The sequence below is a fragment of the Chrysemys picta genome, chromosome 7 (genome assembly GCF_011386835.1).
Source record: "Chrysemys picta bellii isolate R12L10 chromosome 7, ASM1138683v2, whole genome shotgun sequence".
Lineage (NCBI taxonomy): Eukaryota > Metazoa > Chordata > Testudines > Emydidae > Chrysemys > Chrysemys picta.
The window spans coordinates 59,739,432-59,765,968 of record NC_088797.1 but is presented as its reverse complement, the minus strand read 5'-3'; the positions used below and the strand labels follow the sequence as shown (position 1 = coordinate 59,765,968).

The 26,537-nt window shown below is 44.3% G+C and overlaps 1 protein-coding gene across 6 annotated transcripts in view; it reads left to right on the top strand.

The window, feature by feature from the left end:
• LOC101947364 (AN1-type zinc finger protein 4) overlaps nucleotides 1-22,602 on the top strand; it is a 32,749-nt gene extending 10,147 nt beyond the window's left edge. For 2 of the 6 annotated variants that reach the window (XM_008175464.4, XM_042856093.2), the window contains 5 exons: nucleotides 3,486-3,672; nucleotides 14,305-14,452; nucleotides 15,266-16,447; nucleotides 17,067-17,121; nucleotides 22,459-22,595. In XM_008175464.4, the coding sequence (XP_008173686.2) occupies nucleotides 3,486-3,672; nucleotides 14,305-14,452; nucleotides 15,266-16,447; nucleotides 17,067-17,121; nucleotides 22,459-22,580 (1,694 nt within the window). In that variant the 3' untranslated portion in view covers nucleotides 22,581-22,595. Of the gene's footprint in view, nucleotides 1-3,485; nucleotides 3,673-14,304; nucleotides 14,453-15,265; nucleotides 16,448-17,066; nucleotides 17,122-22,458 lie in introns of all 6 variants that reach the window. The other 4 variants (XM_042856090.2, XM_008175465.4, XM_042856089.2 and 1 more) reach the window with 4 other exon arrangements.
• Nucleotides 22,603-26,537: the final 3,935 nt, after the last annotated feature.

The following is a 26,537-nucleotide window of genomic DNA, read 5'->3' as shown; positions in this document are numbered from 1 at the left end:
TTTATAAAACTGGCTATATTTCAAGTCAGTATGCCTTTAAAAAAAAAAAAAAAAAGAGTAGTATCAGGAATCCAGAGCTATTTGGAGTGTAGACATTATGGGAGCCTTTGCTTCAATACATGCCATTGTGTTTTGAGATCACATTAGCTTCCCTATGAAGAGGTTTGTTTTTTCAGAGCCCTGAGATTTGATTGTTTCTATTATCTTCATTGCTTACTTCAGTGGCAGTTCTTCCTCAGCCCGACATAAGTTAACTCTTTGTTTTATTATCCATTTTTCAGGCTGAGTTACATTAGCGCAGAACTCTAGAGGAGTCGTCCTAATGAGGTCCATCCTTACCTAATAATCTGAAGTTCTGTAGTGCGTCTCTAGTCATGAAGGAAAGAGTAGGGCAGTAATTTTGGCAACACATGGTCTTGCCAGCTTCTGCATTTCACATGACCCAACACATCATTTGTTTGCATGTAAACTATTCTCAATTTTTAATAGTCTAGCGAAAAGGGAAGCAAAAAGGAGGATATAAAGTTTAATTGCTAAAAATGCAGAATGGGTTTTGAGAAGGGCAGCAAAGTAGAGCTACTGACTTCAAATAGTGTCATGAATGGACTGCACTTTAAATGATGATAAAAATATGTCATGAATGGACTGCACTTTAAATGCTGATGAAAATATGTGCACAGGACTGCCTCTATACTGATTCTGAACTAGAAATGTGATAGACTGATTCAGGGGTCGGCACCACCATGTTGTGCAACCGACATTTGACAAAATTACTGTACTTGGTGTTGGACATGGGGAAGGGGGTTTTATGTCATTCACTCATTCAATTTTTTGAAAATTTAACACGGACCTCAAAATTTTTACCACGGACATGTTGCTGATCCCTGGACTGATTTGTTTTTGCTTTTTAATTTTCAAACTTTCTGAACCTAGCATAGTTGGACAATGCAATTTTTAGGTGACTCTCATCCAAAGAGATGACAGCTGGGGTTCAAGGTTGGAAAACAGTTCATGCTCACAAAGCATATATACAAGGACACCCAGATCTTTTTGCAAACGCCCCCTTCAGCAATATTCTGAAATAGCTTAGAGGTCGAAGAGCATTGTAGTTTGAGCATGAGAATTATCACACCAAACATTCTCTTATGACTTCAGAATCTCTGTGCCCTGTGAATGGCAGCTCTTAAACTGCAGCAGGGTTACCCAAGCATGTCATGCTGACGCCTCTTTTGCTTATTACTGCATACAGATGGGGCCGCAGCCTAGCCTGGGATAGGTAAAGCATTGTTATGTGATAAAAACCCACAGAGGCATGAAAGCGGAAAGTGAGGAAATCCCTTTGCTGTTTTCACTTGTAAAGCACGCTGTAGAAGAGAACTTTACACATCTTGTAGGGGATTCACATCTAATCAGGCTTAAATGAGTTCAACTTTCAAAGGCAATTAAAAATAATCTGCCTGACAGAGCTTTCATATAATGAAACCTCAGTTGCAATGTCACTGTAAGTACAATCTACCGTACATAACTGTAAAAATGCCTTGTTTTACGAAACTCTGCTCTAGTCTTTTCACTGCATGCTTGTAGGTTGAGTTATTTTCATAGGAGAATTACATTAGTCTTTATTTCTAAAGGTGCTCCTTGCTCTAATCATACTCTGGCAAAGCTGAAGGTAGAATGGGTCGCACCTTTCTAAATAAACTGTAAAGCAGTTTGTTGTAAATTTCAGTCACTTAACAGGCTTCTAGGATTCCTCAAAAACTAATCTCTTTGCCAGAAAAAGTATTCAGCTCAATATACTTAAAACATAGTGAGCACTGTTGGGATTATTTTCTCTAATTCAGATTAGAGTAATCAAATCTAACCTCATTCTTCCTCATTTTAGAATAGTAAAATTAATCAAGGTTTAAAACCCCAAAGTGGGTCTGATTTCATTGGTTTTTGTATCTCCTCTGCTCACTTTCAAATGAGATTTAAATATTTTAGGGGGAAGTTTATATTTAAGGTTTTCCTATCAGTCTCTCTAGGTATTGGTTCTAATTAATTTATTTTACTTATAAATCTAGTTAGTAGAATTGTCCACCCTTAACTAGCTAACTTTTTTTTTCTCCTCTGTCTTTCTATCCCATCCTTGGACATCTGAAGGCCCCTCTGTGTTTGGTCTGCCTTTCCCTTTTGTGTCGTGCTCCCCATCTCCTATGCAAGTACGGCAGTGCTGGGGGAAAAGGTGTGCTTTCTGTCCAAAGCCACCATTGTGTGCAGGACTTCTCTCTTCTTCTGTTGTAGGCAGTTAGGAAGAGGCAGCGTCTGATGCCAGATCTTCAGTAACTAAGCAGGATCTCATGGTCTGCTTATTTATCTCATTCCATGCTTTCCCATATGTGGAATTCTGCTTGGAGCTGCTGCTGGTGATGTCGGGTCTGCTTCAATAAGAGGAGTCAACAAAGGGAGGGGCTAGTAATGGAAAGGGGAGGAGAGCCAGACAGATGAATAGGGGATAATAACAAACACCTTCATTTTAGGTTGCGCTTTGTACCATTCCAGTCAACTGTTTCTGGCACCTGAGCTTTAAAAATAATCCTACCTCAAAGCTGTCCCCAAGTGTTTGGGGGGAGGGGATAGCTCAGTGGTTTGAGCATTGGCCTGCTAAACCCAGGGTTGTGAGTTCAGTACTTGAGCGGGCCACTTAGGGATCTGGGGCAAAATCAGTACTTGGTCCTGCTAGTGAAGGCAGGGGGCTGGACTCGATGACCTTTCAGCGTCCCTTCCAGTTCTACGAGATAGGTATATCTCCATATATTATTATTATTTATTTTTATTATTATTATAATGCACACAATGATGTGGTCAAAGCATTCATGCCATAGCTTTCCTAAATGTTGTAGCAGGTGCTACTGGACTTCCTGTGATTATAATTTCCTTTTAAAAGAGCAGTGAGTGACTGAAAGGTAGCTGTGATGTGGATTTTAATGTCTCTGACAGGAGGAATGTAGGTGCTTGTGAAGCTGGGTGATAAAACCCTGTCTCAGGTAGCTAGAGGCTCATAGCTGTCAGCATTTAGACATGTCAACTCGGGGAGGCTCCATTGGTTCCTCTGGGCTAACTGCCAGCAGTCACTGAAGTCCCCTAGAGGGTGGAGATATAAACATAGCAGGGAGAGGTGTGGGAACTTGAGCTAGGTACTAGAGTGCTTCAGACTCTTGAATGCACTCCCACAAATGACTTGGAACCACAGGGAGTTCAAACTACATCTATGCAGGTGTTTTATGTTTGAGTGCTGGCTGAAAAAACTCATTTTAGGTTGAACAGTTCAAGTTGCGCAGATTACTGTTTTCTTCCTGAAGACTGTTCCATCAGTGACATTTTCAGACCATCACTGTAGATTTCTTAAACACAGTATGCAGGTTGAGGTGTTCTACCTCAGCCTCTTTGAGGGATTAGACTTCAAAGTTGAAATAGACTGTTTTTCATTCTGTTTTCTCCTATAGTTCCTGTGGAAGACCCTATTAGGGAAATGGCTGAATACATGGACCCCAGTCGAGATGAGGTCTGGGAGAAGGGGCCATCCAACAAACAGGTTACCTTCTTGGTGTACCGGGAAGGAGATCAGTTGAATTTCTTCCGTGTTGTAGACAGGGGGGATGGCACTTTAACACCATTATCTGAATCTTTAAGGTAAAAAGTGGGTTTTGATGTCTGGTTTCAGAGGGGGGAAAGCTGTACAACTTTTCAGCTGTTATTCCTTAACTTGTGTCCAAAGAATATTTAGACTGCCACAAGCATTACTATTACTGATCAAATTTGCAGATGACACAAAGCTGGGGGGGGGGGGGTGGAGTTGCAGACACTTTGGAGAATAGAGCTAAAATTCAAAGGGATCTTGATAAATTGGAGAACTGAGCTGTAGACAACAAATTAAAATTAAACAAAGGCAAGGTGCTACACTTTGGGAATTAAAACCAAATGCATAAACGCTGAATGGAGGATAACTGGCTTGGCAGCAGCACTGCAGAGAAGGATCTGGGAGTTGTGGTGGAACAACTTCAACATGAGTCAGCAGTGTGAGTGGCAAAAAAAGCAAATGCAGTTTTGGGATGCATTAACAGAGGCATAGCTTGCAAGTCACAGGAGGTGACAGTACCGCTCTACTTGGCACTGGTTAGGCCTCAGCTGGAGTACTGTGTCCAATTTTGGTCACCAGTGTATAGAAAGGGCGTAAAGAAGCTGGAAAGGATCCAGACACAAGCATCAAAGATGATCAAATGGATGGAATGCAAACCATGTGAGCGAAGATTGAAGGAACTGGGTATGTTCAGTTTGGAAAAGAGGAGACTAAGGGGGGACGTGATAGCAGTCTTCAGATATTTGAAAGGCTGTCATAAAAAGATGGAGAAATGTTGTTTTCTCTTGTCACAGAGGGCAGGACAAGAGGCAATGGGTTCAAACTACAGCATAGCAGATTTAAGTTAAATCCCAATCCCAGGAAAAGCTTCCTAACTGTAAGAAGACAATGGATCAGACTGCCTAGGGAGGTTGTTGAAGCTCCTTCACTGGAGGTTTTCAAAAGGATGTTGGATAGCTGTCTGTCTTGCATTGTTTAGACACGATGAATCCTGCATCTTGCCAGGGGATAAGACTAGATAACCCTTCTGGTCCCGTCTAACTCTATGGTTCTATGATTAGTATTTAAATATATAAAATATAACAATGTTTAAGTTGGATGTCCTAACTAAGCAGCAAGACTGCAGAGGATGTAGTAATGCTGACTAATATTCTCTCTTTCTCAATACAAAGTGAAACAAAGCTGACTTGGCCTCCCAGAGCAATCCAGAATTTCCATCTCTGTTGAGAGCAAACTTGGAAACAGATACAAAAGAAATGTTGCTTCAGTACTTTTTCCCCTCTATATAAAGTTGCATGTGTAGTTTTATAAACATTTGTTCCTCTCACAGCCCCAACTTTTTTTCTTTACCTATCCTGCAGTGAAGTCATAGTCATGTATAGAAGTCAGATTGGCAACTGGAAGTGGTAGGATCCTACCCAAGTTTTGCCTTCAGTTCCCAAGCAGCTGGATTTTTTGCTGAAATGATCAGTATTGCAATAGTACTGTTGACAGCTACAGTCAGGCTTTGTTTAGCTGAACGCTGTTGAGGCATCAGGTCCATCACAGGTGGCCAGCTGTGATAGAACTTAGGGACCATCAGCACCAAAGCTACAAGTCTCTATCACCTTAACTGGAAAATTAACTTTATTAGCTGACATTCAGTAGTAGGCTGCTACCAGTGTAGAGGCCAGCAACTTGAGACATGATGACATGCACTAAGCCAGTGTAATACATAATGACAAAATCTTAATTTTTGTTCAGACTTAATAGTATCAGAGAATTTAGGAATCTGTTAGTAAAACATTTCCAATTCTTTAAAATCTTCTGGTAGCTGAGTTAAAAGTTCAGCTGTCTGTTCTGCTTCCATTTGTGCTTGCATGTCGGTTGGCAAAATCAAGGGTGGTTCTTCAAGTGCTTGCTCACGTCCATTCCATTGTAGGTGTGTGTGCTCGCCATATGCACTGGTGCCAGAAGTTTTTCCTTCAGTGGTAGCCGTAGGGCACCGGCTCTTGCACCCTCTGGACTGGCGCGCATATGCGCTGGTATAAGGGATGCCACCGGCTCCTCCCTCCCTCCCTCAGTTCCTTACCACCAGTGACAGTGCTTCAGCAAGATTTCCTAATTTGTTGTATATATTTTTTTAAAGTTGCATAGTTAATAGTTCCCTTAGTGTTAAATTAGAAATAGTTAATTAGTCCCATATGGGACTCAGCCTAGGGACAGGCATGCCATGGTCCCTGGGCTTCAAACCTTGAGACTGTTGCAAAAACCCCATGCCAGTCAATGATTCCCATAGAAGCTGCCTGAAATGTTTGGTGGAAACCCACCTGAGCGACAAGTGTTTGGATTTGCACGAACTTTAGGCCGCTGACCAAAAAGGAGCGGAACATTCGTATTCGAGCGCTCCTTATGGAGTCAGCCCTCGCACCGGCCTCGAAGCCAACGAGGTCGGATTCTGCTCCAAGCACTGTGGCCTAAGTGTGGAGTGTGCCTCTGGCAGCGACCGGCGCCGATCCCCGTCCCCAGTACTGGCTAAAAAGCAAAGGAAGGCCGGGAGGGGGCATTCTTCTGGGTCCCATGAAGGGAAGGAGAGAGTCAGAGGAGCAGACCCCGCACGGGGTAGCTCTTCCTCTCCGGATGGTGGCCAGGCTCCAATTCCCGCTGAGCTGTCGAGCCTGCTTCAAGACCCATCCTGGAGGCCTTTCAGGCAGCTAAGGACATACTGTCCCTTCCGGTGTCACCCACGCCGGCTGCTGAGATGCCCTGTTCAAGGAGTAAACCCGCCTTGGGACCTTTGCAGTGGACTCCATCAGTGCGGCACTGCTCCTTGCCTCAGGGGGTGCCCCGTCAGCCCTTGTCTGAACAGCACCACCAGCCCCCCGGACGCAGGTCGGCTTATCTGCCAGAGTTCCCGGCATTTGTCCCTGGACTCTAGGCACCGTTTCTCAGGCGTCAATCACCAGTGGTCTGACGCAGACCCGCAGAGAGGCGGCACCAGTCCCCAGAGCCCCGGTGCTGGGAGTGCCTGAGCCACTCTTCCAGCTCATGGCATCTTTCTGGAGGGTTGAGATGTTGGTCCCTGGAGCCCCGTCACCGATACGGTTCACTGTGGGCATGTCGACATTCTCAGACACATCGGTCTTCTCGCTCCCTATTTACAAAGTGGCACCACTCTCTAAACATGAGGCATCAATCGGGGTATTGTTGCCAATCCACCAAACGCTGCGGCCGGTCACCAGGGTCGTAACACCGAGAGCCATCACCCCTGTACAGGTCCTCAGTGGAGGTCCACGGCCAGAGCTGACGGGATCAGGGTAGGTAAGCGGCCTCGGTACTGTCCTCATCCCCCAGACAAGTCTCTCCTTCGGGCTTGGACAGCAAGGAGGAGACCCTGCCTATAGGCCAAGGCCACTCACCGCGGGCATCGGCATTCCTCTCTGGGCCACCAGTGGCAGCATGGCCCCAGGGTCAGTGGCCTGACCTCTGGCATCTATGGAACCCCTGGGGGTTTCCCCACCGGTTGCAGGGGCATAGGTCAGTCTTGGGGGCATCTGAAAGACAGTCAGCAACAGTCTCCTGCCTACCCCCTGACTTGGACGCGGAGTCAGAGCAGGCTCCCTAGGGCCAGCCAGCCTTGGCCGAGGCTCTCCTAGCAGAATTGGCGGAGTTGGCAGACCTGCCTCCTCCTCCTCATCTTCGCCCAATGAGGTGATAGCGGGGCCTACCAGGAGCTTTGGAAGAGGGTTGCCTCAAACCTGGGGCTGGAAGCTGAGGAACTGGCAGAACCCTTGGATTCCCTGTTCGATGTGCCAAGGGCAGCAGCCCTCTCCAAGGTGGCATTGCTGGTGCACAAGGGAGTGGTGAAAATTACAAAGGCCCTGTGGCAGATAGGGGACAGGGAGGAGGCTATCTCCAGGTGGGTGGAAAGAAAATACTACATCCCGCAAAGGGATATAAGTATCTTTATATCCACCCTGCCCCAGATCACTGGTTGTGTCAGCAGCCAATGAGCACTCTAGACAGGGCCAACTGGGATCAACGCCTAAGAACAAGGAGGCAAAGAGGCTCGATCTCTTTGGTAGCAAAATTTATTCTACGTCCAGCCTCCAGCTGAGAGTAGTCAACCATCAGGCCTTACTTGGCTGTTAAAATTTTAATATTTGGCAGTCCATGCCCAAGTTTACAGATTCGCTGCCAGAGAAACCCAGGAAGGAATTCCTGGCTATCCTCGATGAGGGCAGAGCTGTGGCCAGGGCAGCCCTCCAAGCAGACTCAGTTGCGGCAGACTCTGCAGCCTGGACTGTGGCTTCGGCCATTTCTATGAGGCCCTTGTTGCAGTCAACAGGTTTATTGATGGAGGTTCAACAATCCATCCAGGACTTCCCATTCGATGGCCTGGCACTGTTTTCAGAACAGACAGACAGTAAATTACATGACCTGAGAAATTTTAGAGCTACCTTACGCTTCCTGGGCCCTCACACACTGGGGACGACGAGGAAGCAGTTTAAGCTGCAAGAGCCCCACAGGTTCGGGACCCGACCTCGGTCAGAGCCCTTCTGCAAGAAGGGCAAGGGCTATAAGCGCCGGCAAGGGTTATAAGCGCCGGCATCCTCTGCTCACTCAAGCTCCACCCATAACCAGCTGGGTAACAAGCAGGCATTTTGAGGGTACGCTTGAGGGCGACGTTCTAGCCTGTGTCCTGGATCCTGCTTCCCTGTTGTTTTCCAACTGTTTGTCCCCTTTCCTCCCTGCCTGTGCCTCTATCACATCAGACCAGTGGGTCCTCAGCACAGTAGCAGGGGGATATAACCTCTAGTTTATTTTTATTCCACCCTTCCTCCCCGTCCCTCTTCAGGGACCCTTCTCACGAGCATCTGCTCACTCAGGAGGTACAGGGCCTTCTGCAGGTGGGAGCTGTGGAGGAAGTCCCTCTGCACTTGAGGGGGAAAGGATTTTACTCCACAATTTTTTTTATCCTAAAAGCCAAGGGGAGTCCATACCCTATCCTTGACCTGCAGATCCTCAACCAGTATCTCAAGAAGTTGAAGTTCTGCATGGTCTCCTTGGCCTCCATCATTCCTTCCCTGGATCCAGGAGACTGGCATGCTGACCCTTGATCTGAAAGACACTTTCACATATTGATATTTCACGGACACACATGGTTCCTACGTTTTGTAGTTGGGACCGCCCATTACCAATTCGCAGTGCTCCTTTTTGGCCTATCAGCGGTGCCAAGGGTGTTTACTAAATGCACGTCGGTGGTGGCGGCCTATCTCAGATGTCGGGGTATCCAGATCTATCCATTCATCAATGACTGGCTCATCAAGGGCTGCTCCAGGATCAGGATCCGGGTCCAGGTCCAGCGCAATGTCGAGACATCGTGAGCCACTTGTCAAGCTTTGGGCCTGTTGATAAACTAACAAAAATCAACGGTGATCCCGGTCCAACGGATAGAGTTTATTGGAGTGGTGTTCGACTCTACCTGAGCCAGAACGTTCCTGCCAGAGGCCAGGTTCAGGGCAATGTCAGATCTGATTGCCAGCGTCACCGCACACCCTCTCACCACTGCCCGGGTCTGTCTTAGACTCTTGGGGCACATGGCAGCATGCACGTTCATTATCCGACATGTGAGACTCAGAGTGCATCCCCTCCAGATGTGGCTGGCGTTGGTCCACTCCCCGGCCAGACATTACCTAGACAAGGTCATCACGATCCCTCCATGGATACTTACCTCTCTGCATTGGTGGTCCAACCTGATTCAGGTGGTGGAAGGTGTACCGTTCGCGAGCCTGCGACTCATGGTCTTCCTAATTTCGGATGCATCCGACCTTGGGCATCTTGGTACACTGCAGATTCAAGGGTTATGGTCTCGAAAGGAGCTTGTGTTGCATATAAACATTAGGGAGCTCAGAGCCATCTGCCTGGCTTGCAGTGTCTTCCATCCCCAACTTTCCGGGCGGTGCAGGTGTTGATGGACAATGTGGCCTCCATGTTCTATGTCAACAGGCAGAGGGGAGCTTGATTGTCAGCTCTGTGCCAGGAGGCCCTCCATCTGTGGGACTTCTGCATCTGGCATGCAATCCACCTGGAAGTCTCACACCTCCCCGGCGTCAGGAACATGCTGGTGGATCACCTCAGCAGGTCCTTCTCTCATCACGAGTGGTCCCTTCACTTGTAGGTTGTCAGAATGCTCTTTCAGAAGTGGGGAGCTCCCCGAGTGGACCCATTTGCCACCAGACAGAATAGAAAGTGACATCAGTTTTGTTCTCTCCAAGGCCTCGGCAGAGGCTTACTTATCCGATGCCTTTCTTCTGTCATGGTCAGGAGACCTGATGTACACCTCCCCGCCAATTCCACTCATCAGCAAAGTCCTCCTAAAGATCAAGAGGGACAAGACACAGTTCATTATGCTTGCCCCAGCATGGCCTTACCAGCATTGGTTCGGCATGCTCAATCACCTAGTTGTAGCAGCCCCATGGCCCCTTCCCAGCCGCCCAGACCTACTCTCACAGGATCGTGGTAGATTCCTGCACCCGAACCGAACCTCTTCACCTCACAGCTTGGATGCTATGTGGCTGAATCCAGAGAAACAAGCCTACTGTAGTCAGGTACAGCAGGCTCTCTTGGAGAGCAGAAAGCCCTCCATTGGAGCAACTTGCCTGGCAAAGTGGAAGCGTTTCTCCTGCTTGGGCGTTGGAGTGGAATATCTCCCCAACCCAGTCGTCTCTGCAGTACATCCTGGATTACCTGCTTCACTTAAAGCATCAGGGCCTCGCTTCTCTTTGATCAAGGTGCACCATAATGGCCTTCCATCCTTGCATCCAGGGTAGATCGGTGTTCTTGCATGAGATGTCAGTCAGGTTCCTGAAGGACCTTGAAAGACTCTTTCCACCGGTCTGGGACCCGGTTCCCCAATGGGACCTCAACCTGGTCCTCTCTAGGCTCACTTGTCCGCCCTTTGAGCCTATGGCTTCTTGTTCCCTTTCCCACTCATAGTGGAAGGTTGCATTCCTTGTAGCTATTACCTTGGTGAGACATGTCTCCGAAATTAAAGCCATCACTTCGGAGCCCCCATACACAATATTCTACAAGGACAAGGTCCAGCTGTGGCCTCATCCAGCCTTTCAGCCAAAAGTGGTGTCATACTTCCATGTCAACCAGGATATCTTCCTCTTGGTGTTCTGTCCAAAGCCTCACATGACCAATGAGGAGAGGTGGCTACACACTCTAGATGTCAGGCGCACCCTGGCATTCTACCTGGAGCGCACAAAGCCCTTTCGCAGATTGACCGAGCTCTTTATCGCAATAGCTGACAGGATGAAGGGCCTTCCGGTGTCTTCAGAGGATTTTGAATTGGATCACCGCCTGCATCCGTACTTGTTACGAGATGGCGCAGGTTGGGCCTCCACAGATAGTGAAGGCTCGCTCGACTAGGGCTCAGGTGTCTTCGGCAGCTTTCCTGGCACACATCCCTATCCAGGACATCTGCAGGGCCCCGATGTGGTCTTCAGTACACATGTTCACAACACATTACATCATCACCCAGCAAGCCAGAGATTATGCTGGATTTGGCAGAGCTGTATTGCAATCAACGCGTTCCTGAACTCTGAACCCACCTTCAATGATACTGCTTGGGAGTCACCTACAATGGAATGGACATGAGCAAGCCCTTGAAGTTAAAAAGATGGTTACCTTTCGTAACTGTTGTTCTTTGAGATGTTACTCATGTCCATTCCATGACCCACCCTCCTTCCCCTCTGTCAGTGTTGCGGCAAGAAGGAACTGAGGGAGGGGGAAGCCAGTAACGCTCTTTATACTGGCGCATACGCATGCCACTCCAGAGGACACCAGAGCTAGTCCCCTATAGATACTACTGAGGGAAAAACTTCCGGCACCGGTGCATGTGGCAAGCACACACACCTACAATGGAATGGACATGAGCAACACAGCTCGAAGAACAACAGTTACCAAAGGTAACCATCTTTTTCTAAATGAGTTCAGATTTTTTTTTTCCTTTTTTGCCATTGATTCAGCCAACAGTTAAAAGTTGAATCTCTTGAGTTACTAAGCTGAAAATGACCTTTACTTACTAGAGGCTACAGACTCCAGAAGCAGATGCCTAAAACTTTGTGGTGCTTTGAAAAGTAATGATGGCAAACAAATCCTAACTTACGTGTTTATACCTCAGGCATTTAGCTCACTAGATAGGAGCTCTATGGCTTTTTGAATCCAGGGTGGGAGTTGTATATCTGATGCCACATATATTCACTTGGCTGGCAGCCATGATGTTTTCATGTATCCATCCGCATGTTGTTATAAGAATATTATTTAATGTCTCTTGCCTCAAAGCTCAACTACTGCTGAATGTGTGCTTTCTCAAACTACTGTATACTATATAGAAGGAGATGATAAAAATGTGTAGTAAGTGGAGGGAAGGAGGAGAAAGCCAGGAATATGAGAGAGAGCTCTCACTGTGCCCTTCACGCACATCACTCGGCTTCAGTAAGTAGCACATTTGGTATCGTGTGCAACTTTGAAACAAGAAGGTAAGGAGATAGAACCAGCAACAACTGACTATCTGTTGGCTTGCTGCAACCTGCCTGCAGCACTGGACATTGAATCTGGGGCAGGGGTGGAGCCCAAAAATCTGGCTTCTATGATCTCTAGATACCCTGCCTTTGCTAGTCTGGTGTATATCAACTTGGGATAAGAACAGGAGTACTTGTGGCACCTTAGAGACTAATAAAGTGCCACAAGTACTCCTGTTCTTTTTGCGGATACAGACTAACACGGCTGCTACTATGAAACTTGGGATAGGTTCTAAGTCTCTTGTCGCTTTCCTTTCCTTTTGGAAATCAGATTTTAAGGCTAAGCCTATGGACATCATAGGGTAGGAAATTGTAAGAAGGAACTTAGTCTTTCATATTTGTCTTTTTCTGTACTTTCTAGTATCTGCCAAGTGTTCTAATTCTTAAAAATTAGCAGTCTGAATTTCCCTGTCAGTTAAGACCATGGTATTCTAATGTATGATTTGAAATATGAATGTACCTGAGTTTAGCTAAATGCTTTATTTTCAGAGAAATACATTATGCTGAATGGGTTTTCCTAGGACAACTTGTTAGGGCTGTTGGTCCAAATTAGTGTATCAAAATAGTAAAAATAAACTCACTTGTTAGGAACAATGTTCATTTTTATTGTTTGAGGAACACGCAGAGCACCTAACCAGGTTAGGGCCTAGTTGTGCTAGGTGCACCAAACTAAATACTCCTCTTCCTGCTCTGTTTTAACCACAGTACTTTCAGGGAGAAACTAGCCAAGGACATTTCTCCTAAAGACAGCCCAATCTTTATTCAACTTTAAAAAAATAAAAAAAATGGATTGTCTTTTGTGTGGGTCATGGGGGAGTGAAGGAGGGAAGAAAGGACACAAATTAAGCTTTCCTTCCAGTTGAGCTTGATGTGAAAAGGTTCAGAATAACCCTTAGAACAGTAGCATTTTCCAGCTTGCCAGCCAAGGAAATGCTTAAGAACATAACGTTCATTGTCAGCTGTTTGTCAGCAGTAGAGCATCTTGTGATTCAGGAAATCGCTGTTTCCTGCTTGGCCATGGCACCCTTACAGACGCTCCAGCTACCCCTTAGCTGCTGTCTTTTGGGAGGAAGGCCAGGTGCTTCTGTAAACCATGGAAGATGACAGCTTTAATTTGTGATCATATGATTCAGACACATGTGGCTCGCGCAAATATGAAATTTGGCATGCTTTGTTATAATTACACCTGTTTGACCGCGATAACTACTTCCTGGCTGTTAGTTCTTTCCATGTCTCTCTTGGCGAGAAAATACTTCTGTTAAACTTGATAAGACACTTGTATGAATCAAACCCTATAACCTTTTTAATGTTCCCAGTGTTTCACAGTTAAATGTTGGAGGTGTATTAATAAAATAATGCTTGCTAGAGGAAAAAAATTAGGTATAAGATTTAAAACCTGTGTATTTTAGAAGATGGTGTTGTGATACATTATTTCCAGTGATCGGTGCCGTTGATTGGCAGGCTGTGTTAGATGTATTTTTTCTTGTTAGGTCTAGCGGTATTAGTGTTTCCTTTTTCCAAATGAGATTCTTTAGAACCCTAACTGATCCTATTTGTTTTTTATTTTAAAAAACAGACCTAGAATGTCAAATCCACGTGGGTGACCCTTCCATTTTCATTTATGGTGAAAGCACCCCTTGGGATGGATAGAAATTTGGACTTCCCATACATGACGGTGTCTAATTAATGGGAAAAATGATCAGCCTGTTGTCTGAGTCACACAATTAACAGCTTTGGCCATGCCAGCAGGAGACACTAATGGAACTGGATGTTGACTCTTAAGGGAAAATATATAGTGGGTGCAAAACAACTGCATACAGTACAATAATTTCCCAGTAGCTTGGCTATATTCTAATCTCATCATTATCATTTCATGGTGTGAACATCAAGGAATTCTTGTTTTCACCTAAGAAAATTACTTTTGATATATCCTTTCATACAGTTCATATAATGCTTTGTCAACGGATGGACTACTGGCTTTGTCTTTCTAGTTGTGTGTGTGTGTGTGTGTGTGTGTGTGTGTGTGTGTGTGTACGCTACATTGATAGTTTTTGGATAAGTACCTTGATTATAGTGTGTGAAAACACAAAAGCTTTATTTTTTTTCTCTTTTCAGTGGTGGTTCAGTTTATAACTTATACACAGATGACGACGAAGAAACAGAGGCATCTCCTTCTGGCCAACAGATTATTGAGAACTCGATTACTATGAATAAAATGAAACTGCTCAAGGCAAAGATGGAGAACATGAATCTCAGTAAAAAGGTGAGGTTGTGATCTCAGTACCCCCACAATAAAATGGTTCATGTCTTCCCATTGCAGGTCTTTCTAGAGTGCTGATTAAATACATTCTGGTTGTGCTCTTGGATAATGTAGGCATAAAGGCATATCTTTTGGTATTCATTTTGTTACATGGTGGGCTGAGGCGCAAGTGGTCTTTGATTATGCAAATAATAGTTTAATCTGGACCCACTGCCTCAGCATTCAAAAAATTCAGTGCTGTATCATGGATTGTTTCACCTTTTAATGCTTCACTAACATAAGGCTATTTAATACTTAATTCTGCTGTTTTGTAGTAATGCTATGGTGTTCATAAGTACAGTCAATAAGCAAGTGGTGTCAGTCCCAGGATATGAGAGAGACAAGGTGGGTGAGGTAATATCTTTTATTGGACCAACTTCCATTGGTGAATTGGACAAGCTTTTGAGTTACACAGAATGTGTAGCTTGAAAACTTGTCCTTCCACCAACAGAAGTTGATCCAATAAAAGATATTACCTCACCCACTTTCCTTAATCAGTAAGCAAGATGATTAGCTGCTGAAAAGTATCGATGCCTTTTTAATTAGAAAAAGTATGAACAAGAGACTGAGGCACTAGGCTGGGTTCAGTTCCCACCTCTGCTGTAGAACTTAGGTATGTCACTTTAGTCTCTGTGTCAGTCCCCTTTATCTTCTGTGCAGGGTCAATCTCTTACTATGTGTACATACAGCCCCTAGCACAATGGGGACCTAGTGTCAGTTGGATTCTCTAGATGCTATTGTAATGCAATTAATGTCTTTTTTTCCCCTTTGAAATAGCCTAAGAAGACTGTCAAGGTGAAACCTCGTCCACCTATAGCTCCTCGACCATCTAGCAGTTCAGCAGCAGCTGCTCGTCACCGGTTTTTAAGAGTACTCCCCCACATTGGACAGTCCTGCCTACCTCCTCCTGGGAATTCATATCCCTCGGAGTCTTCCCAGAATGCACTTTCAGCTTTGGCTACTCTGGCCACTGCTGGTAGAACAATGCCATCCATTACTAGTGACTTTCTTAAGGAAGATGACAACTGGGAGAGCACCTCCCGGTCTCAGTCAGTTAATAGCATTCGACTACCACCGAAAATATCTCGTGTTGAACTAGAAAATGCAAAACTACCTACAAATAACTTCCTTCCCCCTGTCCCATCGCTGCCTATAAATTCAGAAAAAGTTTTAGAAAATGTGACATCCACAAATGAGGACGATCCTCTCTTGTATCCACATCTAACAAACGTAGAACTGTGTGCAACAGAAGACAAGCTTCTACCTGAAACAGATGCTTTTGCTTTGTTAGCAGAAGCAAACACTGCTGAACAGTATAGTGAATTATATGGAATAGGGAAGGTAAACCCAGAGCTTGGACTGTCTGATGGGGATGACGAGTCTAAAGCTGTAGAACAGCATAGCAAACCCATTACAAAAATCCTGAGCGCTACAACAATGGAGGCTGGACTTCTCAACACTCGTGAACTAAGTCCTCAGAAGAACACACTCTTGTCACCTCTTCGGTATTCAGCCCAAATGGCACATCACAGTTCTCTGAAACCACAGACACAACCCAAATGCTTTGAGGTCGGTAACTTGAGACCTGCTGCCTCCCCAAATCTGCTCCGATCTTTGGAGGTCCGCAATATAGCAGACTCCTCTTTTCCAAGGACTACAAGATTTCGTGGTGTGAAGGTAGACTCGCCTGGCAAAAGACCCGATATCATTTCTAAAATGGAGGCTAGGGACATCACAGAGGTGGCAAACAAGGCATCCAAAGAACCTGTGGGTTCTGTAAATAACTTAGAATTTCTAGCTTCGCTGGCCCGAAGCACAAGCAGGGAAAGTTTACAGAATTCCTGCGGGACAGGCAGGTTTCGGACTTCTGGTATTGCACTCCCTACGAACCTCCAGTGTTTTCAGGAAGAAAGCTTTAGGAAAGCCTCTCCCCCAGATGAAGCTGCTGAATACTTCCTAGTAAGTACCAGTATTTCCTGAACAATTGGGGTTTTACTATAGTCTCTAGTAAAGACTGCCAAAAAATGCCTATTTTTCAAGCTGGTGGACTATAAATCTCATCTCACGCCATCAATAGTTCAAACAGACTGTTTTTTCGATTTCTTTGGCACCTTGATTGCATGTTTAGCTAATGGGTTTCTAGAGGCAATTTTCCTACAGATTTACAGTAATGTTAAAGTACTTTTGGTTCAGAATGTAAACTCCTTTACTACTTGTAACTCTGCTGGATAAATACTGTATGTGTAGAAATGTCCTCCAGCTATTCCCTGATTGTGAGCCATTTTAAAGGCTACCTTGTAACTGACACTGTATGTGCCTAACCACAGACTTTTTTAATATGCTGTACCACATTTCTAATATGCCGTATAAAGTACGGAAAGACTATTAAATCGCAGTCATTTTAAACAAGGTTTGTTCCATGTTAACTTGAACTTCATATACAAAATACTTCATAGCTCTCTTCATACGTATATTGACTGATACAACATGAGCTTCAGACAAGCTGATATGAAATTGCTTAATCTTTTATTTGTTTACCATCTGTCAGTAATTCCACTTAAAATATTCTTGTTTTTAGTCTGCCCATGGGCTTGGAATGAATGGAAATGTTGCAGCTACAGGGAAAAGAATAGGTAAGTAATGTGAATTTGTTTAAAGAGCTGAAGTTGACTGTTTAAGTCTCTTCCCAGTTATCAAACATGCAAAGAGCAAGAATTATACCTTTGTAGGGCATAAAGCTTTGAAACACTTTCTCTGTATTAGATTTTTACAGAATGGTATTAAACCTGAATTTTTTGAGTTGTACTTTCATACATGGATCTCATTCTGGCCTTGGGTAGAATTTGGGACTCAGGAGAGTATTCCTGGCTCTGTCACTGCCCTGTTGGATAACCTTGGGCAAGCCATGTACCTCTATGTGCCTCAGTTTCCCCATCTGTAAAATGGGGGTAATGATGATGCCGTCCTTTTTAAAGCACTTTCCATCAGTGCTATATAAGAACATGGAGGTGGTACTAAAACTGTGTTTTAGCTGCATTATTTTTGTTGTTCACTAAGCGCCAAAGTGTTCTGTATCGTCCACAAAAATACACATGTTCTCTGCACTGAAGAGTTTATCATGTAAAGGGGCTGATCCTGCAAACAATTATGCACCTATTAAAGTCAGTGGGACTACTCACATAGTGAAGTTACTCTTATGTGTGCAGGACTGGGTCCTGAAAGACCTTGCAATAGGAAACATGGAGCAGGCGAGGGCAGGGTGGGAGTTGAGGGTTACAGATAAGGTCCCGAGTTTGGTGTGTCATTGGAGCAAACATCACACTACTTGTGTTAGTGGGGAGCTGTGAATGTCCAGTAACTACTGAAAATCAAGCCACATGTTTAATGTCTAGATATGGATTTAGACGCCTGACTTCGGGGATCCAAGCTTGAAAATGTTGATCTATATTTCTAATTTAATAAAATAAGCTCTTACCTGTTGCTGCCATCTTATTCCTGTATGCTTCCTAATGCCTGGCTGCCATGTTTTCCTTGCCAATACTCACTTTTCTTAGGGCAAGTTTACACTTAAAACGCTGCAGTGGGGCCACTAAAGCGCTTCAGCGAAGAGGCTACTATGCTGACAGGAGAGCTTCTCCCGTCGGCATAGTTAATCCACCTTCCCGAGAGGTGGTAGCCATGTCGACGGGAGAAGCATAACGCTGACTACACTGGGGGTTAGGTTGGTATAACTATGTTGCTCAGGGGTATGGCTTTTTCACACCCCTGAGCGATATGGTTAAACCAATGTAAGTTGGTAGTGTAGACCTGCTCTTAAAAAAAAAAAAAAAATTGCCTGTTTGCTTTGTTTTATCCCACTTTTTTATTAAGATTCGTTTATTGCAGTATTTTGTATTTAAATTGTAGCCTTTCTGCTTAACACTGCCAATGATTTATATAATGTGTGTTTGCCTAAAGATAGTTTTAAGAATAGCTTAGTTGATGCACACTTCATTTAGAGTTAATATACTCTTAACACTTGCAAAAGAATTTGAAGTGAGCAGGGCTAATTTTAATGCACTGTACTTGTAAATGATTCAGAACCTTTTACATGTGTGTACTGTTTTTTACATGCAAGTACAGTTGTAGGTATTGTGGTAAAATGTTAGTGTTCAGAATATTATTGTAACTTGCAAGTGTCTTATATTTGGATATCGAAGAGCATTAGATATTCTTTAAGGGGAGTATTTATCTCTGGAGAAGTTCGCATGAGTAACGTTCTTATTTTTGGTTCCATTTTGAATATTAGTATATTTTGATAATCTGAATGTTAAACGGTCATTGGTGTGTGATTAAAACTCAGTTGTATGTAAACAGATGTTTCTCTGAACAATTTGTGTAGTTCCATTGTTAGAGAACAAGAACAGTGTGCACCTGGTCTAGTTCAGTGTATGTAAGTAGCTCTGCTGTCTGAAACAAGTCTAGCTATTTGTTGGGGACAGAGGTAGAAGGATACTGCTACTAGCTACTGTTGCTTTAAGCAATGATTGCTCCAGCACACAGCCTGATAAAACCTCACCAGCTCTGTTGTCTCTGTGAACCTTTTTCCTTAAAGAGTTATTTATGCATCTCAGGGAGCGTGTTGCAGAGTAAGCCCTTCAGTGATGAATACCATTCTTTCTCGCAGTCCTGGAGATAAGCTTCTTGGCTATATTTAATTCCTTATTCAAGGAAAGTATCAGTGTGTTCATTTTGTTTTCAGACTAGCTTTAATAGTTATTTTTGTGTTAGCTCAGTAAATTCATCTTTTAAAAACTCTTAAACATTTTTCAATAGCAGGTTCTTGGGAAGGCCTCTACTGGCTTCAAGCCTTGCATAGGTTTCTCGTACAGGCAAGACATCTTAGGAAGTTAGGACTGCTGTGTTGGGGTTGGATAGAGTATCTCTAGTTTTTCTAACTTTCAGAGCCTGCAGGCAATCCCCAAACCTACATGCAAGTCCAAGGAACTCACAATAGCAATGATTCTTGTTTACTTAAGAGTTAAGAAATCAGTTGAGCATGATTGATTCTTTTCCTCTTTTGCTTCACACCGTTCACAGTTGTCCTACAGACTTTTCCTCCATCTAGCATAACGTTGGAAAAAGTGATGAGCAATAAGATCTAAGATCTTAAGATATATTTGTGATGAATCAACTAGAAGATCTTGTTCCTCAAAAGGGAATCATATGACTTTCACAGTTACAACTGTTGATGACCTATTGGCAGAGGCAGTGGACACTGTCTTCCTTCCACTGCTGGTGGCGTTGTTGGTTAATCCAAAGCTACATTAATGTCCAGCTGAGTCATTAGCTCCCATCTCCAGTCCAAAGGGGGTATGTGTGCGCTATAATGGTACTCACCAGGGTCAAGGAAGCTATTGCTTATGTAGTCCACTCCAAAAAATGAGTTGGGGGGTGAGTATTTTGTAGGACTTCGTACTGTTTTCTTCCCTTCTCCTCTGCGATCGTGTACAGCCGATAAGGGTAAGTGGGATATTAAGGTTTCTCCTCCATCTGGACTTACTACATGGATGTATATACATGCTTGCCATAGCGCTTGCACTGTCAAAGCTTATTTGTTCTTTTCTATGGCACCGCTCTTGGTGCTGTTATCTGTGCCAGAACAATGTATTTGACTGGAAGGGCCTTACAAATAAAATATATCAGGTTTTCTTTAGTTGGGGCGGGAGGGAGGGGTACATGGTAGACTTTGTACATGTAGGTCATATAACTTTGTGAGAACACTAGCTGACTCTGTAACTCTTGGAACATCCATCATATGAGCTGTGTGTACTGTATTGTAATCTCCAGCTATTATTGGTTGCCAAGTAGCTTGACTTCTGATATGTTTGTCTTTTAACTCTGCAAACAATCTTGTTTGCAAACTGCTTGGGTATATTTAATAGGCTCTTACACAGTGTTCTCCTTCATCTGCTTTGAAGCATTTTAAGTGGTTCAAAGTGGCAGCATTTGAATAATCAGATGAAATGCAATTGAATGCACTTGGAAGATCAGATCTAAGCAGGCTTATCAGAGACTGTCAGTGTCAAAGTTATTACCAGGCATTTATTTTTCAGCCATTTGTGGCACAGCATGGTGAACCAGGTGCTCAGGAGCTATAAACTAGCAACACTGTCTTAACTAGAGCTATTTATGCCAATTTACACCAGCACAGGTTCTAGCCTGGTGCACGGTATGCCAGTTGTTTTCAGCCTGTGGTCCGTAGAGCCCTGGGGGTTCGCAGACAAACTCAGATTTCCAAAGGGGTCCGCACCTCCATTTGAAATTTTGTAGGGGTCTGCAAATGAAAAAAAGGTTGAAAACCACTGTTACGCCAGTAAACAGCATGTCTTGCAAACAGTTCCAGACCTCTGAGAAGCGGAGAGGCTGGTGTTGCACTGTGCAGAGCCTTGTGAGATTTCCTAGGAAACGAATTGCTAATGGTCTCCTGCAGTGTGTTGTGCTGCAGACTTCACTCTTCAGTGGCTGATGTTACAGTAAATTTGTCAGCCAGGTTAATCGCCTTGGAAAGAGCAAGACACTAGTGAAAAAGGCAGTTCCCAAACTGTACTCTGCAAATAACTGATGGTCCATGGAGGGCTGAATAGTCACATGGTGTTGGCTTCTCTCATTTCCAGCTGCTGAACAAGCAGCAAGGATATTATTTCATTGCAGATGGGAGGGCATTTGTCCATGAGGCGCTCTCTTTTTTGAGTTATTTTGGGGCAGTTCTCTGGCCTGTGCTATATAGGAGGTCAGACTAGATGATCACAGTGGCCCTTCTGGCCTTGGGATCTATGAATCAGTATGGTCCACAGTAGGAAAAATATTTTTAAATCCACCCTGTTGTATAAACCCTTAACATTATATACTGCTCTCAACACCATTCCCAAACTGGGCTAACTGAAACCCGCTGATAAGTGTCTGGGGACAGAACCGCTCCCCAAAATGGAGCCCAGTAAATTGAGCACAGTTTTAGAGGATGAAACTGATAGTGTGGACTAGCTAGATCTAGAAATAAGTCTTCCATGCCAAGCAGCCATTGCTTCAGTGGGACAAACTCAGCCCTTGTGTAAGCAGGCACAACTCCCACTCACGCACTGGGAGCTATGTCAGCTTAGCTTAGGGCTGAATTTGGTCCACTGCCAGTTGCATCTGAAAAGGACTGGCTATTAGAAACTAAGCTGTGATGTACGTAAAGTACTTATGTGATGGCTTGTGCTGTGAGCATCCAGATACGATGGTGATGGATGCAGCAGAAATGCATTTATAATCCTCTGTATAGGTTGGTATTTTCCTCTCCTGATTGCTAACCATCACTTGCCACATGGCATCATACAGTAAGTGTGCGTGGACAAGGTGACTGACTAAAGTGTTCAAATCTCTCTGGTGAAGGGGAAAATGAGTATCTTGTCATTTCATGCCTACTTTTCCTGTTACCTTGCAATATGTCTGCAAAACTTTAAAATGTTAACTTAACATATCCAGACACCTGTTATATTATGATATTTAAAGGGCAAACATCTCTGAGTTTACTTGCTGCTGCATATGCTATATACTGGGTACATCCTAATGGTCCACTGATTTCACTGGAAAGTCACCAGTGGTCAAGGCATTCTGTTCCAGTCACAAAATAAAAACATACACAATGCATCAGGGAGACAGGCTTGGAGCTTCACTGCTTGGTTCTGCCCTTCATTAATGTGAACTTAGACCAGTTGCTTAACCTCTCTTGTCTGTCAGGACCCATAGCCTACCTCCACTTTTCTAAGATGCTGTGAGGCTTAACTGATGCTTTTAAAACAGACTGGAGCCCGATTTGAAAGGTGTTATGTAAAGGCAAAGTATGTTCTCTGGCTGTGGGACTAGTTGAATATCATCTCTTGAAATACAAGTGTTCAACAGCAAATGTAACTATAAAATCTGTTCATTACGTGTTTTACCTTTGAAAGCAGGTGAAGCAACCCATCTCCCACCTGTGAATGGTTCAGTGCAAACAAAAAAGAAAACTACAAAGCACTGCTTTCTCTGTGGCAAGAAAACTGGATTGGCAACCAGCTATGAATGCAGGTAGGCGGAGTATATAACAAGTGGTTAAAATGTGTGGCTGTGATCAGACAAAAGGGTGTGTGTGTGTGTGTGTGTGTGTGTGTGTGTGTGTGTGTGTGTGTTGAAAAGTACAGTAATTCTAAAGCTGGGTAAACCACAAGGCAACTAGTGTTCAGAACAAGTTGAGAGAATTGTTCATGACTTAACTGAGGTTCAAATAGAGAATGTATTCTCTGTTCTTGGGGTATCCATCCTGTGCCCTTGCAGTCAAGAGGTCTGGGCTCACAGGAGACTTTGGCTCGCTAGGTGTAGCCAAGAGAGCATGATGGTAGGGAGAATACAGACAAGTGTGAGAAGAACTTGTCTAAGATTCCATCATCAGTGAGAGAAACTTAAGAACATATATTTGTAGCAATTTGGAGAATACGCTGCTTTGGTTGGTACTTCTGTGTAAATCTGCCATTGACTTCAAAGTTGTATGCAGAGGTGTTATAGCTGTCAGTCCCAGGATTTAGAGCGACAAGTTGGTCCAATAAAAAATATTACCTCCCCAACTTCTGTTGGGGAGAGGAACGAGCTTTTGAGCTTAAACACAGCTCCTGAGGTCGCTTGAAGAGCTCTGTGTAAGCTCGAAAGCTTGTTTCTCTCACCATCAGAAGTTGGTCCGATAAAAGATATTACCTCCCCAACTTGTGTCTCTGACTTCTAGGGTTACATTCGACACTGGGGTAAGCCAAAACAGCTAGCTAGCAACACCTCTTTATTACTTTGTATTCAGCAACGTATGGTTTTTAAATGTGTTCTATTTTGTGTAAAACAGCAGTCGCCACTGAACATTCTTCCATTTATCCTCCATTTTTAATTAGCTTCCATGAAGTCAGACAATCTAAAGGTGGGGAAAGATAAAGCACTAAAGTTTAAAATGGTGGTTGGGCTCTCCTTGTTTGTTTTGTGTGATCTAAACATACTGAGGAAAAAAGAAAAATGTGTTAAACTTATTCCCTCTCAAATTTTACCATTAATCCATGTGCTAAATCAAAGCAAATAGATATGGTCAAGGTGATAATGGTGCATGTCACAAAAAAAGAACGGGGTGGGGGGCGGGGAATTAGCAGAAGAAAATATCAAAAATTCAGTACTAGAACTAACAATGTTAGTTTCCGAGGCAACTTCCTCATAATGTAAAAATCGGAGGATTTGATGCAGGACGTGCCAAAAGAGCATTGGTGTAATCCAAATCATAAAAATAAGCTACCTTATCTATGAGCCATTATTTGAGTGGGTTTCTCTGCTTTATTTCCATTCCAAGTAAGAAAGATTGGAAGGCAAATGAGTCTGGGTGGCCTTAGCCACATCAGTAAAGCTATGGATATTTTTGTCTTTAGATAAAATTTTACCTTTTTTCATCCATGTATCTTGCATTCAGTCATGCTCTCTCAAATCAGGCTTCATATTAAACAGTTAAAGCAGCCAAAGAATTTAAGAAATTGACAGTAAATCCAAAAGAACCTTCACTGGGTGTCAAGGGAGAAATACTGGCATATAGATCTTGAGTCATTTTCCCAAAGTGTGATTTTTTTTTTCCCCCACCCCCCAATTCCCCCCATTTATTAGAGTTGTCCTGTATTAGGTCTTCTAAAAGAATTGTAACTTTAACTCCCTAATACAGTGGTTCTCAAACTTTTTTTTCCCGCGGACCACTTGAAAATTGCTGAGGGTCTTGGTGGACCACTTAATGATCTTTCCAAATGTTGTTTGTACCATTAGCTAACTATTGTAAAGCACTTTGGATAAAAACACTATATAAAAAAACCTTAATAATTAACATTTTTGTATTCTACAAATAAAAACACACAACTCACATTTTAATATCAATAGTCTTACCTTTCTAATGCAATGGATGTGCCCTCTCTCCCCTGCCACGGCAGCCCCTGAGCTGGGGCTGGGAAGGGGTGGGGGGGTCTCTCCCGCCACGGCAGCCACAGAGCTGAGGCTGGGAAGGAGGGTCATCGCTCCCCAGCAGCCGCAGCCCTGGAGCTGGGGAAAGTCGCCTCATTCTCTGGCCACCGCAACCCTGCACGTCCCCAATTCCCCCCACCCTCTCTTCTCACCCCACTGCCCCCTCCACCTATTCCCTCCACAAGGCCACTATCTCACCTTACATGTGCATCTTCTCTAGGGTCCAGGCACCTAATTAGTGGAGCCATGCCTGTGCAGCTCCACTAATTAGGTGGGTGGCCCTTCATTCTCTCATGTGCAGCCGCCCAGGCACACACCTTAGAGGGAACTATCTGTGGACCATCTGAATGGAGCACACAGACCACCCACAGTTTGAGAAGCTCTGCCCTAATACAATGATAGCATCTCAATTTTGGGCTTCCCCACCTCCATTCTGTCTTCCCATTAAGAAGTTCTGTCAGCCAAAATATCAAACTTGGCTCCAGGAGAATCTGTTCTTTAGACTCTAGTTCCTGAGTAGCCTCAAGTTGTCTTAAGAGAAACCCTAGGAAACACCTGCACCAGATCAGGCTAATGTAAGGGTATGTCTACACCACAGAGACTATGCTAGCATAACTAGAGAGCCATAGGTATGCCAGCATAACCCCATAGTGTAGCTGCAGCCTGCACCGGCAAAAGGGGTTTTTCCAACAGTGTAGGAACACCAGCTTCCTGAACAACAGTAGCGAGGTCAATGGAAGCATGCTTCTGTCAGCATAGCTGTGCCTACAGTGGGGATTGGGTTGGCAAAGCTAGATCGGTCAGGGGTGTGGATTTTTCACCTAACTTTTCTCAGTGAGGCAGAAAATCTCAGTTGCAGCTGCTGGCACTGGGGACTGACAGAAGGATGAGGCACTACCTCCTAACTGATTCTCTGAACACTGTTGGCTTTGCAAAGATTTTGGAAGTTACACGTTTCTATATTGAGGGAATATCTTGAGACTCCTGTAGAATTAGATTAAGTCAGGGGTAGCCAATCTGAGCCTTAGATGGAGCCAGAATTTACCAATGTACATTGCCAAAGAGCCACAGTAGTATGTCAGCAGTCCCCCATTAACCCCTTCTCCCCCCCGCTCCCAGCGCCTCCCACTCATTGGCAGACCAGCCGATCAGCACCTCCCGCTTCCTCCCCATCAGCTGTTTCGTGGCATATAGGAGGCTATGGAGGGGGAGGAGCGAGGGCACTGCAGGCTCAGAGAAGGGGGCAGGAACGGGTAGAGTGGGGGCAGGATCTGTGGCAGAGCCAGGGGTTGATCAGTGAGCACCCCCCATCACATTGGAAAGTTGGCACCTGTAGCTCCAGCCCAGGAGTCAGTGCCTATTCAAGGAGCCGCATATTAACTTCTGAAAAGCCGCATATGGCTCCGGAGCCACAGGTTGGCCACCCCCTGGATTAAGTGGTCTGCTTGAGCCTGAAAGTGTAATGTTGTGCAGGCCCCCCCCAAAATGGGGGAAATCTGTAACCCAGCAACAGGGTCTGCCACTCCTGAGAACCTACAAAGATCCAAATGTTCCTCTTACAACGGAATGACAACCAAGTATGGAATGTAATTACACAAGAGAACTTCCAATTATAGACCCAGGGAATCGACCTATAAAATCAATACATCAGCATAAAATTCTACAGGAACATTCTACAATGAACCCAGTTAACTAAATAGAGTAGGCGTATAGCCTAATCAGGTCTTAAAGCTGAACACATTACTATCAGACGCAAACTCAGAAACCTCCTGAAATAAGTACTTAGGACTTTACATTAGTTTTGACAGGCTGTTACACTTCCACTGCCTTGGCAAAGGGCCACAAGCAGTGGCTGGGGAGAGCTTATGTCAGGGTGTCTTGACGGGCTAGCTACCTCCTGCTGACTTTACTCAAACTAGAGATTTGTGTGTGGGGGACAGGAGTCAAGTAAGGGTAATGCTCACGTTCCAACTCGAGCTAACTGCTGTGAAGACACCTTTAGTCCTTTTTCCCCAAGCAGCAG